This window comes from Gymnodraco acuticeps, unplaced genomic scaffold, assembly GCF_902827175.1.
Source record: "Gymnodraco acuticeps unplaced genomic scaffold, fGymAcu1.1, whole genome shotgun sequence".
Taxonomy (NCBI): Eukaryota; Metazoa; Chordata; class Actinopteri; order Perciformes; family Bathydraconidae; genus Gymnodraco; species Gymnodraco acuticeps.
This window is the reverse complement of record NW_022990142.1, coordinates 27,878-43,181: the sequence shown is the minus strand read 5'-3', so window position 1 is coordinate 43,181 and position 15,304 is coordinate 27,878. Positions and strand designations below refer to the sequence as shown.

General features: G+C 39.5%; 1 protein-coding gene across 4 annotated transcripts in view; it reads left to right on the top strand.

Moving 5' to 3' along the window:
* Positions 1 to 15,304, top strand: part of ldb2a (LIM domain binding 2a) — a 112,142-nt gene that overhangs the window by 80,745 nt on the left and 16,093 nt on the right. For all 4 annotated transcript variants that reach the window (XM_034217186.1, XM_034217184.1, XM_034217185.1 and 1 more), the window contains exons 4-5: positions 3,928 to 4,050; positions 8,999 to 9,082. In XM_034217186.1, the coding sequence (XP_034073077.1) occupies positions 3,928 to 4,050; positions 8,999 to 9,082 (207 nt within the window). The remainder of the gene's footprint in view (positions 1 to 3,927; positions 4,051 to 8,998; positions 9,083 to 15,304) is intronic.

The following is a 15,304-nucleotide window of genomic DNA, read 5'->3' as shown; positions in this document are numbered from 1 at the left end:
ACATAGTATCTTAAAATAATGACTTAGTATATCCAAGTTATCATATAGTATCTAAAAAACAATTACTTATATGAAGGTTCCTAATTGTTTTTGCTTTTCTTTCTTAATCTTAATGTTCATATTTGTCTTGAATCAACAAATCACACTTAGATGTCTTGAGAACATACGTTTTTAAAGTTGTGTTGTGGTTTCATGACGTCATTTTGCATCCTCCCTTTCCCTCTGGTCAGCCGGTGGACAAACTGCTGTTGGACTGAGACTAAAATATGAAAAAATAACATAAAGACTATTTTCAGCGTCCATTAAACACCAAGGATTATTTTTCAAACATTGTTTTAGTCTAATCCACACTTATCTAGCTTAGACAAACCACATTATCCAACCACGCAGATGCCAGATGTGTTTGCACAAAAAAAGCACTCTGAATTGTCGGTGAAGTGTTGATTTCCAACATGCAATACAACTAGTTTCAGAAGAAGGGAAAAACACTTGCAGTAAAGTCAAGACTCTCTCCACCAGAACATGGAAAAACAAGAAATGAATAAAACACAGCAAGGAAGAACATTTTCAAATATTCACATTACAATACAATATAAGTACATCATGTAAATCCAGCTGTGCAACTGTTGCAGCCATGATAAGATATGAGCACAACTAATAGAATCTACTATAGCAATACAAAACTGGAATTCTCTACCCACTCAAATCAAAGACATACATACACATCCCACCTTCACAGCTCACTTAAAAACATGGTTCACTGAGAACTACACCTGCACACACTAGTCTGTGTTGAGTATGGCGTGAGTGTTACATGTTGTGATCATGGATGTTGCCCCTCGTTTCTGTGATGTGATTGTGATGTGCTATATGTGACATGTACTGTATCTCTTTTATCCTCACACCGGTATCTACTTGTCTTTCCTCCTTTTTATCTTATTTTATATATTTTCTTATAACTAATGCTGTTGATATATTGTAATTTTAAGGGTGTCTATTACCATCTGGCCGGGGACAACAGCTGGAAATTAGCCATGTCGGCTAAAGCTGCACCATTTACTGTTTTTGTGACAGTTCATCGATGGGGACTGTCCACGACACTATAAATAAATAAACTAAACTATATAATGTATTCAAGTATACAAAGTGTTATATAAATACGCTCTTTAAAAGTAAATGATGTAGTAATAATACGTTATTCAAGCCATTTTACTTGACTGTACATTGTTGAATACAGTATGTTATTGCTAGATTTTTTCCCATAGTAATCACATCCATAAATGTGGCGAAGCCTGCGAGCTAGTTCAGGCAGTCAACTCGAGCACTTATGCTGCATTCATACATAACGCCCCCTTGCCACTCTACAACCAACCAAACAGAGTCTCCTTAATATTCCGCCCTATTTAACCTGCCAGATCTCTCTCCATGCATTGCTTGCTGCTGCTATTGCTGCAGCTACTTCCACGTCGCTGCTGCTTGCCTGCCCCACCACCACCCCAGCTTCCACCTGTAGGCTCGGGGGGGTTAGTTATTTAATCATCACTCATCGTGCTATGTATATCTGTGGAGTGATGAGGCCCGAGCCTAGACGCCAAACTCAACTATATGCTGCTTCTAAAACACATGTTAAAGAAACACGTGAGTTGTCTGACTGAAATGTATATATTCAAGGAGGAGGTATGGTGTAGTGACAATAGTCGTGTGCTAACTAAATGTGTAATTACGTCTATCAAAAGTTGCTGTTCTTTAAAAAGCTGTAACTAGTGACGATAAATCGTTTTCTTAGTAAAGTGTCGGATAGTAGTGAAAAATATATATCTACGTTGGTTAGGTTCAAGGGGATTTCTTTAAATGTCTTGTCTCTTCAGTCCAAAATATATTTATTTCAGTCTTATAAAAACAGAGAAAAGCAGAAATTATTTTTGTTTGCATCTTAATAACTTTAATTAATACGCAATTTTCAATATAGTTACTTGTTTATCGACCTATGGATACAGTAAGTCCACTAATTGTTGCAGCTTTAATTCTTCAAACATTTTAAACACTCAGCTTAAAACTAGTCATCAGAATATGGAACAAAACTGTCTTTATGTTTACATTTTTATAATCTCTGCACAAAGAGTGAGAACGTTACTGGATCCACATTTCAGTCAGGAGCTCAGGGTTTTTTGGAGCCTCTATTTATATATATTTGTGTGTGTGTGTGTGTGTGTGTTTGTGTGTGTGTGTTGGAGTTAGCACTGTAGCACGTGATCAGGAGGGGAAGGTTGTGGGGAAAGAGGGTGAGGAGGAGTGTATGGGGGGGGGGGGTTGTTGGGGGTGCAATATGGCCGCTAGCCTCTTTCTTGCTGATCCTCAGGAGACCATCTGCGCTGGGGGCATTGATTAGAGTGTGTCTGGTGGGATTACATCTTTGCGGTTGCCATGCCAACTAATCAGCTGATATATTTTTTCTACCCCCCTCTTCTCGCCGTCTCTCTCCTCTCTCTCACTGGTTGTCACAGCAACAGAATATGGGAGAAGCGTAAGGGCCCTGAATTCAGCTAAAGGGGCGAAAAAAAATAAATGTTACTCTCTCTCTCTCTGTCTCTCTGTCTCTCTCCCTCTCTGTCTCTCCCTTCCTAATTGGCAAGTCTCTCTGACCTGCCAAGTTCTTTTGTCTCTGGTGTAAACACACCCCTCTCCAGATTACATTTATTTTCACATTTTTAGAAATAGCTGGATGGTTTGTGAGAGGCCCAAGGACAGATGCTCTGAATGAGGCAAGCGAGAAGGAGTAAATATTGGGAGCATAATAGCTCGACAGAGCCCTTGAACAATTACCAAAAACAGAGACGAAAAAACCCTTCCATAATTTTATTTTATCAAAATCACACCCGACCAACAAACACTGATTCCTTCTTTCATCAGCGGACGGCAGCTCGCTATACTTTAAGAAGTGATGTCAAGTAGAAAATGTAAACTTTTGGATGGATTTATGTTATTTAATGGTAAATATTTATTATCTTGCTGCTTTCGTTTATATTAAATTAATCGTTATTCAATAATTAACTATTTTAGTAATTCACAGTAATTCTGTATGCTTTATTTTGAAAGCTATTATCGGCACCGGTTGATTGTGTCACCTTGATTATGTATATATTGGACACAGGTTGTGGTGGGATTGGCGCACCAGCATATGTTAAGGCTACACAACAGGAAAAACAACAGGTTTAACCATTGCTCTGTATAATATTGGATAATCCCAAATAAACACACCAAACAACGTTCTTGCCTGGACATTGGATCATTTCCCCCTTCGTAAGATTGCCTTACTGGTGCCCCAGCGACAGTTTTATTATGATTCAACTTCCTGTTATATTTCTTTAAAGGTCACCTATTATGCAAAATCCACTTGTTCATGTCTCTTCTACATCAACATGTGTCCCCTCTGTGGAAAGAGATTCTTAACGTTTCAGGAACAAAGATTCTCTCTCTTTTTGTCCTGATCCATTTATATAAAAACCTGTCTGAAAATGAGCTGATCAGATTTTGGCCACTTTATGATGTCATAACGATGTTTTGACTTGTGTAACCATTAGCCAATCACCAACCAAGGTAACCCCCCCCCCCCCCCACCTTATCACCTGAATCTCCTCCTAGAGCACTATTGAGTTCTTTGTAACCAAATCTCTCTCAGAGGGGCGTGGGGAGGGGCTCCTTATTCTCATCTAAAGTAACAGACAGAGAATCAGCCCTTTTGAAACAGGGCTGAAACAGAGGGGATTATGGGTAATGCTGCAATGATCTGTTTGGTGTTTGGAGCCAAACACTTCAGAGACATGTTTTGTATATTTCTGAGACCTATAATATGTTGAACAGTATAGTAGGGGACCTTTAAGTCTTCGCCCCTACAGTAACGCTAACTAATGTGATCTGTGGTTGCAGGTCTGTACGGAGGGCCGTTTGATACTGGAGTTCGCCTTCGATGATCTGATGAGGATCAAGACGTGGCACTTCACCATCCGGCAGTACCGAGAGCTCATCCCCCGCAGCATCCTGGCCATGCACGTGAGTGTGACATCATCAACACGCGACAATATAGGTGTCACTTTTTGGACTCCTAACGAGGGTCTGTGCACTCTGCCGGGAATCTTTTAGAAGCTATTCATGAGCCATATGAAATGTAAACGCCGACAAAGCAGTTTGGAGGGATTTTTGCAAACCAATTTATTTGCAGACATCAAAGGCCACGAGGATAAAAGAGAGAGAGAGAGAGAGAGAGAGAGAGAGAGAGAGAGAGAGAGAGAGAGAGAGAGAGAGAGGAGAGAGAGAGAGAGAGAGAGAGAGTAGAGCGGTAGGATGAGAGAGTAGATAGAGAGGGAGAGGGCGATAAGAAGAGGATGAGTGAGAGACGAGAGACAGGAGGTGTCGCAAGAGTGGGGGGGTTCATTCCAAGGCACGAGCACGGAGTGCGGAGGGAGCTGGAGCAGAAGGTTTTCTTTAAATGAAGTAATGAATAACCCTTTAGTCCACCAAGTGTAACACACATTTAGTCACTGGAGCTGCGGAGGCTCGGATAATTTAAATAACATTAACAACTTTCTGGTTAAGCACTACTTCAAACAGCAGCAAAAACATGCACCAAAAGTAAGCCTTAAAAGTTCAAATAAGATACATGTTTTTGTAACATTTAGCTAAGTGCTATCCCATTGTTATAAAAAGGTGCTTTTACGTGTTACACAACTCCTCTTAATCCCCTTCAGACATGTTTCTCTTTGTCGTCAATTTTTATCAGGAGCCTGACTCGGTTTTATCGTAAAGTTATGAAAGTAATCTCACTACTGTTTGTGGGACATGCTAACATTTCTGCATCAACGCTTCACTCAGCTAACGCCTGATTTGAATGCTGTTGAGTTCACTTAAAGAGTAAATAAAGAAATGCACCTGCAGTGTGTTTGATTATAATCTTTAATAGTTCTCCCATGCCTAATGACAATGACCAGAGTATATTAACTTCAAATTCACCAATTTTATGTTTATTAAGGGAGATTTTCCTCCATATGTCAAAAGAGAATAATCCCTTAACCTTGAGGTGAAATGAAGAAGTATTATTTTTGTTTAAACTTGTAGAAACATAATTTTAAACCAACTTTGTATTAACATTAGTTCAAAAGAAGGATAATCAAAACCTACCATACTGTAGCAAGACGATAGAAACATGCATATTTATTTTGCTTCTGTGATATTCGTGTTTAGTGAGCTTTGCTGAAGGGAGCCTGGGATCTCCGTTGCAAATAACTGCTGCTCTGTAACTGTTGTGCATATGACAATACATAACTTCAAACTTAATTAGACCAGCTGTTTCCCTTCATATATCGTTCAACTTAACTTAAAAGAACATCCATTAAATTGATTGTGGAAACTAACATATTTGTACAAGAGTCTGCAGGGTTCGCTTCCTAAGAAGTGATGAATTTGATAGGTAAATGTATTGGGAGATTTACTCGAAGAGTCTCTCAATATCGTCATAAATTAAAGCCTCAAGGGAAAGCTATTGATGCAGCATGAGAGAGACGAGAGAACACTCTACTTCCTTTATATCATTAAACTTTTCAACTCACATCTGTTTGTGATGACGCCTCCTCTCTTATCCTAAATGTAATGTCATGTTTGAAACATTAACATAAACACCGTCTGAATGACAAAAGCCATTACTTTAAAACATAGATGAAGCCAGAAATGTTACAAATATCTTGTCTTAAAAGGGCTTTCATCAAGAATTAAAAACACAGGTAGAGAACTAGAAAAATATTTAAAATAATTAATAATATAGTCAAATAAAATATAACAGTATTTACATTGCAATGGAATGGAATGGAAGGAATACAATATGGAATACAAATCTGCAGTAATACAAAATATTGTTGTACATTGTGTTCATTAATGTAATGCATAGAGTCTACATAAGAACTCTACATAAAAAAGCCCTTTTCAATGCTCTTACATTGGTTTTCTGTTTAAATAATACCATTTCTATACAGCTCAGTCCATACGATCGATGAGAAAAACACATTTTATTCAGAGTATTTTCCATTTACCCCTGTGGACCCCAAAGTGGAGGCTTCGCCGGTATAGCTGTCTTTGGCCATACCTTCATATGAATTTCACTCACCAATAAATTGGCCCCTGTGGGTATTCACACTAATTCCTGGAGAGTGGGATATTGTCCTGGCCAGATCTGCAGTGATCTGTGTGCGCAAGTCTTTTGATCATCGTAGCCCAGACTAATGAAAGCAGATCCGCACACGAGGGAGTCAGAACAGGAAGGCTGAAACGGCAGATAGCAGTTATTAACTGTGAAACGCTCACTTTTGATGTGAAGTGATCAACTAGTGCTCTTTTTTGAAATAGTCAATCAAGAGGAACCTGCCTGGAAATAGGAAGAATTTGATATCATAGATTGTTCATTTATTTCTGATTTTATGAGCGTCTTTGAGCATTAGGAAAAGCGCTATAAAAATCCCATTTATCATATATGCTAGAAGTGTGTTCAGGGATGGAAATTGTGCCAAACATTAATAATCTTAGAGAAGTAGAAGCACACAGCTTTAGAAAAAGTACAAGAACATAATTTACATTTCTACCCACTGTGAAAAATGTACACAAGGAATTAAGATGAGAGGACAGTTTGTTTTTGCACTTCCTGTAACGCCCACTAGATGCTGACTTCAGAAACTCATCTGTATTGATGTCAGAAACAAAATTGTCAATCGATTTTTGTCTAATAAGATATTTGTGTCAATACTTTATTACCTTTTCTTAAATCTGTCTTGACAATGGTTTATTGTGCGAGTAGGCAGTCAGCGATAAACCTTCACCTTCATTAAGTCCCTAAACAAAACTTGATGTTTACTCAGGTTTCATTTTACTATCCCCTTTTTACTATAAAAAAGCAGTGTTGCAATCATTCAGATTTTCAACAAAGTAAAAGTAACATAACTTCAACTAAAAGAAGGATTAAATAAATACACATGTATAGGTAAAAGTCCATTCATAATGTTATTTAAGTAAAGGTACAGAAGCATGTATTAAAATGTAATTGACTCACTAAATGGCACCATTTAACAACATTATTATAAGTTATCTAAACAGCATTTTGAAGACTGTTTGGATGTTTCATATACATCTTCAAGAAACCTTATATATACCGTATAATAAAGCCATACAAAAGTATCTATAAAACTCTAATAAGTAAAGTACAGGAGTCATTGTTCTTCTTAAAGGTTAGTTTCCTTCCAGGTGTGCTGAAAACACAGAGGTAATAAAAACATAGATACATACAGATAAAACAAAAAGTTTCCCCTCCCAAACATCTGCTCCACACACACACACACACACACACACACACACACACACACACACACACACACACACACACACACACACACACACACACACACACACACACACATACCATGTATACATCACTTCAGGGGACATTACATTGACTTACATGCATTTCCTGGAGACTTATCCTAACCTTAACCATAACCAACACATGCCTAACCCTGACCCTTAACCTTACCCTAACCCTTAACCTAACCAAGTCTTCACCCTAAAATGAATGATTCCCCTCATGGGGACCTCCAATTTGTCCCCATAAGGGAGGCGAGTCCCCACACGTGACTGTGTGAACAGATTTAGGTCCCCACAAGTATAGTAATGCTAGGCCACACACACACACACACACACACACACACACACACACACACACACACCGTATGAATAATCTGGTACACACAAGGTAGTGAAGTAGTGAAGAATTCAAGTATTTTACTTACTAATAAATTCAAATGTATGCAGATAAACTGTTGACAGATGTTGTAAACAGTAATGCAGCGTGTCACAGATACAACATATCTGTGTTTGGCCCCTTGAACTGAGAGTCTGTTTGGTCCCTGCATCATATGTGTCAGCGTATTTTTCTCGTGTTCCTCCACAAATTGTTGATCAGTGCATTTAGACTCATTCCACTTGATGAGTAAAGTAATTCAGATTCTGATCCGCCACCAGCCAATAATGCACACTAATTCAATTCTCCCGTCACTCACGTGGCTCTGCTGACGGAGGAACTCTTCCCTCTTGACTTTTTCTCCACACAGCGATGCGACTGGAGATAGAATTATGCATTTTTCATGAGGCGGTGGATGCAAGTGTGCTTCTCCTCAGTCTGCGCTGTGTTTTCCTCCGTCAATACCTGCAGCTTTTTATGATTCCAACACTCAGTTATATAAAACATACTTTATTTCAATCAGACCTCATCCTATAATGGCCATTTTTTGCTTTGTTGTTATGTAGCATATATTTCTCACTCCTACACTTTCTGTCTAATCACAGGGTTTCTAAGAAGTTCATATTTGGCAATCAGTTGATTTATTCAGTCAGTTCTTTATATTGTACTGTATATGAATGATGCATCCGCCAGCTGTCACATCAGAAAAGGGAAGATACATAAAATAAAAAAGTTGGCAGCATTTGCCGGCTTTTCCAACTTAAACTCAAACTAATTTCCTCTGCTGTCTCCTCACAAAAAGCACAACATATACAGTAAGTGTTTTTGAGTGTTTTTGATCTGCATGTGTTTGCAGTAACGTATTAAACTAATTGAGCAACTTCATTAAATCCAGCAAAGATACAAAATTGAAAAATATGTGGGAATTTAAATGGAATGACACAATAATATTGATTAATTAGCCTCACAGTTTGACAATAGTGTGAAATGAGGGTCTGAAATACTTGATTGAGCGTCACAGCAGCCACAACAACGTTCAGCAGGTTATGACTCGAGGGTGTGAATGTGTTGAATGCGCATTATCTGATGAACGCCAATTAGCCTAATTGTCTGAAGATAATTGGTTTATTCCTAGTCGGTTGAACGCAAACATAGCAAAGTAAAGATGTGGGGAAATAATACAGCTTGTATTTCATTTTTTATTTCTCTGCTTGCTGACTTCAGGCACAAGACCCTCAGGTGATGGAACAGCTGTCCAAAAACATCACTCGCATGGGCCTGACCAACTTCACTCTCAACTACCTCAGGGTAAGGACTCTGTGTCTGTGTGTCTGTGTGTGTGTGTGTGTGTGTGTGTGTGTGTGTGTGTGTGTGTGTGTGTGTGTGTGTGTGTGTGTGTGTGTGTGTGTGTGTGTGTGTGTGGTGTGTGTGTGTGTGTGTGTGTGGTGTGTGTGGCCTAGCATTACTATACTTGTGGGGACCTACATCTGTTTGCACAGTCACGTGTGGGGACTCGCATCCCTTATGGGGACAAATTGGAGGTCCCCATGAGGGGGATCATTAATTTTAGGGTGAAGACTTGGTTAGGTTAAGGGTTAGGGTTAGGCATGTGTTGGTTATGGTTAAGGTTAGGATAAGTCTCCAGGAAATGCATGTAAGTCAGTCAATGTAATGTCCCCTGGAGTGATGTGTGTGTGTGTGTGTGTGTGTGTGTGTGTGTGTGTGGGTGTGTGTGTGTGTGTGTGTGTGTGGTGTGTGTGTGTGTGTGTGTGTGTGTGTGTGTGTGTGTGTGTGTGTGTGTGTGTTGTGTGGTGTGTGTGGTGTGTGTGGTGTTGTGTGTGTGTCTGTGTGTGTCTGTGTCTGTATGTCGTCGTGTCTGTCTGTCTGTCTGCTGTCTGTCTGTCTGTCTGTCTGTCTTGTCTGTCTGTCTGTCTGTCTGTCTGTCTGTCTGTCTGTCTGTCTGTCTGTCTGTCTGTCTGTCTGTCTGTCTGTCTGTCTGTCTGTCTGTCTGTCTGTCTGTCTCATCCTGCTTTTCTTTTTTTCTCATCTCCTCACACTTGTATACACACAGAGGAACAATTCTTGTCCATTTTTAAATGAAGTGATTCATGTTTATCATTCTTTTTAACAAAATCTCTTACACTTATGTGTCTGGATGGCATAAAGATGTTTGTATAATGTATTATGTTCATCGTTTGTCATATTTAATATGTTCCTTGGCTTTACAACCTTGACTCTGTAGTAAATCTGTAAAATTGTATTTCATTTACATTAAGTGTTAGAATAATACCGTTTTTTTAGAGCTCTGCACTTTTACATTCTCTTGTTAACATTTGAGTTATTTAAGGCCATATCGTGGCTGTAAATGTTATTATTTTCCAGTCTTACTGCAATGGAAAGCCGGTATTAATGTGCTGAACAGGCTTTATGACTCACGGTCGTTTGAAACCCGAGTGTATAATTTCAAAAGTAGGTTGCATCAAAACAAAAATATATAAGCACTTCTTTACTCTCAGCATATACGTGTTTTTGTACCTGAGCGAAGCAATATCATTTACGGTAATAGGAAGTATAAACCGGCTGAATACATTAGTGGTTATTTCACAGGGTTTTGTTTGTGTTTCTCGACGCCACAGTTGACTGACAGCTACGATTTCCAAATGGGAGAACAAGAGCGAGCGGGCGAGAGATGGGGAGAATTAATTGGATACAGAAAATTAGCATAACATTAATGAACGCTCCCTGTTGAGACTCATAATTGTGAAATGGCGCGCGAATCAGGGAACAGCACCTCGGCTGCTTATAAAAAAGCTGAAGAAAAACACAGAGAGGGAGAGGAGGCAGGGTGGCTGTTTTTGTTTTCCTATAACAATGATTTTCCATACAGAACGCAAACTGTAATGCGGCTGAAAGAGAAAACACATAATTCAAGTATCTGTAATTACACACTGAAAGATTTGACTTCTGTTCATTCTTTATTTTGTTGTGATTCTGATGGGCAATGCTTAGCAGACACAAACAATGAAACACCCTTTTTTTCTGTTTGCTGACAACATGCGTTTTATGATTTGAGACTAAATATTACCAGCCTTTGCAAAATTGTTAGTAGTCGAAAAACGGCTCGCATTACCTCAGTGGTCGAAACCTGAAATATTTCACATCATTTTTTGTGTTTTTTGACATTTAAGGAGCTTTCCCAGAGCACAATATGTTTGTCTTTTGTATTTTTACCATAAACATTCATCTTAATGAAGAATTCAACAGCTTATTTTTCATTCCACTTATAATTGACAAACTATAAAGTATGAAGACAAAGGCCCATTCCCAAACCGTCCCCTACACCCTACCCCTACACCCTACCCCCACCCTACCGCTCCGTTTGCGCGTTCACGCGGAGGTTCCGCCATATTGAGGGCTGTTCCAAAGCAACGAGTGTGGAGCGGTGTGGAGGGGGAGTGGGCTATCAAGCCCTCAAACAGCGAGTCTGGTGCTGACTTGAGACCGGTCTCTACCTGACCGGAGTCACGCTGTGTGTGTCCGTCAGGAAACACGCTGTTTACAAGTAGTTCCAGCAAACATCCACTGATAAACTGCGATGTTAACAACCTCATGATAACCTCATATGTTTGTAACTTAGGATCATACCTGTGTTTAGTCTAGAAAAAGGTAAATGTGTGCATTTTATTATAAAGTTGTGTATATTTACAGACCGTTGCAAAAACTAAGAAGCTTATAAACATCAGGTTTAAAACTAAAAGAGCTTTGAAACACAATGAAAGATGTTTGGAGTTTTATTTGAGTTATTCATTTAAACTTTTTGTCTAAGAGATGCTGATTTGAAACCGTTGTTACATACAGTTACGGCATTTCCTGTTTCTGCCGGAGAGAGGGGAGGCCGTCCCAAAGCTTGCTGCTGTGTTTACTCCATCCGTCTGACAGGAGGGAGCCTCGTTGAGCTGCGAGTGTGGCTACAGACGGAGTTCACTCCATCACGGAGGGGTAGGGTCGAGGGAGTGGTTTGGGATTGGGCCTAAATCACTAGTTCATCCAATCCAATCCAACTTTATTCATATAGCACATATAAAAACAATAGAGTTGACCAAAGTGCTTTACATCAATAAATATATAAAAAATATGGGCGACTGTGGCTGCGAGGGAGTGCAGTCGTCTTTCAACCAGAAGGTTATGGGTTCGATCCCAGCCCGTGCAGTCAACATGTCGATGTATCCTTGGGCAAGATACTGAACCCTGAGTTGTTCCCGATGGCCAACGGTGTGTGAATGTGTATGAATGTTAGTTCCTAGAGTGAGGTACACTGCTCTGTATGAATGGGTGAATGACATGTAGTATGTAAAGTGCTTTGTGGCGTCGTAAAGACTGGAGAAAGTGCTATATAAGTACAGTCCATTTACCAAAAGCAGCATAAATACATTTAGACAAAACCGAGAGGACAAAAATAAACTAATGTAAAAGCACGAGACAATACAACCATCCCACAGATTGAAAACCCTCATACATGATGTAAAAACATTTTAAAACACAACAAAATAGAAAATAGAGCAATGTTATGAAGTTCAAATTGACTTTATGTATTTGAGTTTACGAAGACTGTCAAGAAGACAGACGTGAGAATTGAAGGCTCAGTGTCAGCGTTTCAAAGAGATTATAAGTGCTGTGAAGCAGTGGTTTCCAACCTTTTGGGGCTTTTTGTGACCCTTAAAACAAATCATTGTTCACTGGCCTCCCATCATTGATTTCACATGGATACTATTTTGAGGCTTGGAAGAGATAATACTTCACAATATTTCAAAAGAAGCGAGCAAAGTCTGACTAACTCAAATATGTTTTAGCCCCAAAATCATCCTAACCCCAGCCACTTATAATCAGCCACTGTTATTCATTATTACACAAAGTTTGCATATTCATTTTAACTCTAGGTTTTTTTTCGAAAATGTTTCGAGTTTTATTTTTAAATGTTCCAATTTAATGTCAGAGACTATAAGAGTTTTTTTCTTGTACATTTTGGAGACTATTTTGGACTGAAAGAGATAAATCTGCACAATATTTCAAAAGAATGAAGCAAAGTCTGACAAACGTGCATATCTTTTAGCCCAAAAATCATCACAATCCACGGATAGGGAACCACTGATTAGCAGCCTCTGTTATTCATCATATCATAATAATGCACATCATATTTTCCCCTGATCTTATCCAAGGTTTTCAAATTAAACTACACCCTTTCCTCACATTAAAGCAGCAGTAGCATGTCTCTGGAAAAGGCCTTCCCCAGCATGTATCAGTCCCTCCAAGAGAGACTGACGGTTTCCTGGCTCAGGGGTTACAACCAGCCTCTCTCACAAAACACACACTCGATTTTTTTCATTTGGAGTATTTAAGCCTTTCCATGTATCGGAGCTGCCGGCTTCCTACTATTCAGCCTGAAAATAGCCCTTGTTTTCAGGCTGAGAGCCAGGGCTTGTTGGCTGAGCCGAGGAGGGATATTACTGTGTCATGAGGGAACTATCAGAAGAGAACATGGGATTAGTCTGCTAGGGATGTTCACTTTACCTCGAGCTGCAAGGCATCAAAACACTGCCTTTTGCCTAACACGGGGAACACACATTACTATGTTTACGTGGGGTAATTTGGCGTAAGCAGCCACGGTTGTTACAACGACTAGTTTTCAAACCCAGGACTGGTGAACAACCCCTGGTTTGATAATCATCGCGCTAAAACATTTCTGCTCCTGGTGTTGTCAGGTGATTTGTATAAAAGCCTCCACGCCTGTTTTTATACACACAGTAGTAAGGAAATAGATACAGTACATGAAACGTGCCCTTGTTTTTTTTCGTTTTTTTTACCTCCAAGTTGCGGTACAGTAGGGCTGCAGACAGGATGTGCATGTTGATTAGAATTGACATCAGAAATGTAGGGCTGGTGGGATGTTGAAGGTCAGATGAGATCATGTGAGCATGCAGGGAATGATTAACAGTCTCCCTTTTCTCAGTAACAAGCGTCAAAGTGCCCTTGAGCAAGTTAGTAAAGCCAGGCCTGTTATTACTGTATCGTTTTTTACCTTAAATCACACACTGTGGGAAACACAAGTAGCAAATACTGTACATCCAGGTCAGCTGTACCGCGGCTATAAAGGGTTAAGATTAGTGAACGGAAATGAAAATCTGACATTTAATTTAATATTTTCTTATGTGTTCTCCTTGGTCATTGTCACAGGAGTCTGCTGATTGTCTTTATTCAACATTAGTTATAAGCAAAATCATAAGTGTTTTCTAACCGCAATCAAGAAGTTATAACCTAAACCCTGATCTGTTACTAATGAGGTTAAGATTTTGATTTGATTGGATTAAATAAGATATACTTTATTGATCCCAAATGTATTTTGTTACAGCAGCATGTAAAAAGACGTTGCACAGGAATAAAAAATACAAAAAGTAAGCAAACCAACAGAAGATATAAACCCATCAACAATGAAACATTTTCATAATTGACGTCCGATAATATCTGAACTTTTTCTCTCATATATTTTCCAATTTCCTGGAAATTCATAATTTGTATTCACAGGCGATTCACACGTTCCCAGGCTTCTTAATGTATCTATTTGTGTACCAACAACAGCGTTAATACAGCATTGTTCAAAACCTTGCTCTGTTCATGATTATCTAAAAACTAAGGATGTTATGAGTATCAAGAAACTAGGAGAAATGGGTAAAGTTGTCACGTTTTTAAAGATGGAGAAGAACTCACAAAGAAAAATAAAGTTTTATCCTGTTAGAGCATATTGCCAACCCTCCCGATTTTCGCGGGAGACTCCCGATGTCATTGCCCTCTCCCAGTTACCTCCCGGGGTCATATTTCTCCCGCATTTCTCCCGATTTCTGACTAAATCAGATTAATCACGACTGTTTCCACTCGGACTTTAATAATTGTTTGGTTTCCATGGTAGCGCGTCTCTTTAGCAGCGCAACTGAAAGTCTGAGAGGGTGAGGCAGATAGTCACAGAAAACAACAAGAATCGACAACTCGACCCTCTGCTCACTCCTTTCCTGTAAAATACAGGTCCAGCCCACACATATGCTCCATCCATGCTGCAGGCCGCAAAGCAGTGCACTTAGAACTACAATAAGCATGATAACCCCCCCCCCCGCCCCCGCGGTGGTTTTGAAATGCTCCCGGTTTCTGAGGTCTCAAGGTTGGCAAGTAGGAAAAAATACGGGCAGGTTGTCTGGACTTTGATCCTAACAATGTTCAACAATAACTCCTAACACTGTCCTCTAAACCAACAAGCATTTGGATGGTTTCTGCTATTGAAGAAAGAGGGCGGGGGGGCTGACCTGTAATGTTATCCAGATGTTTTTATCTGATGTATTTAAGACGACAGGCTGACCCCTGGTTCCTCCCTGCTAATCACTAGAGATGTATAGTTTGCTCCACACTGAATATCGTACTCAAAGTCTTTTACCTTCAGAATGATGCTGGAGTTCAGTGTGGGAGAAGAGGATATACTGTGTTCTC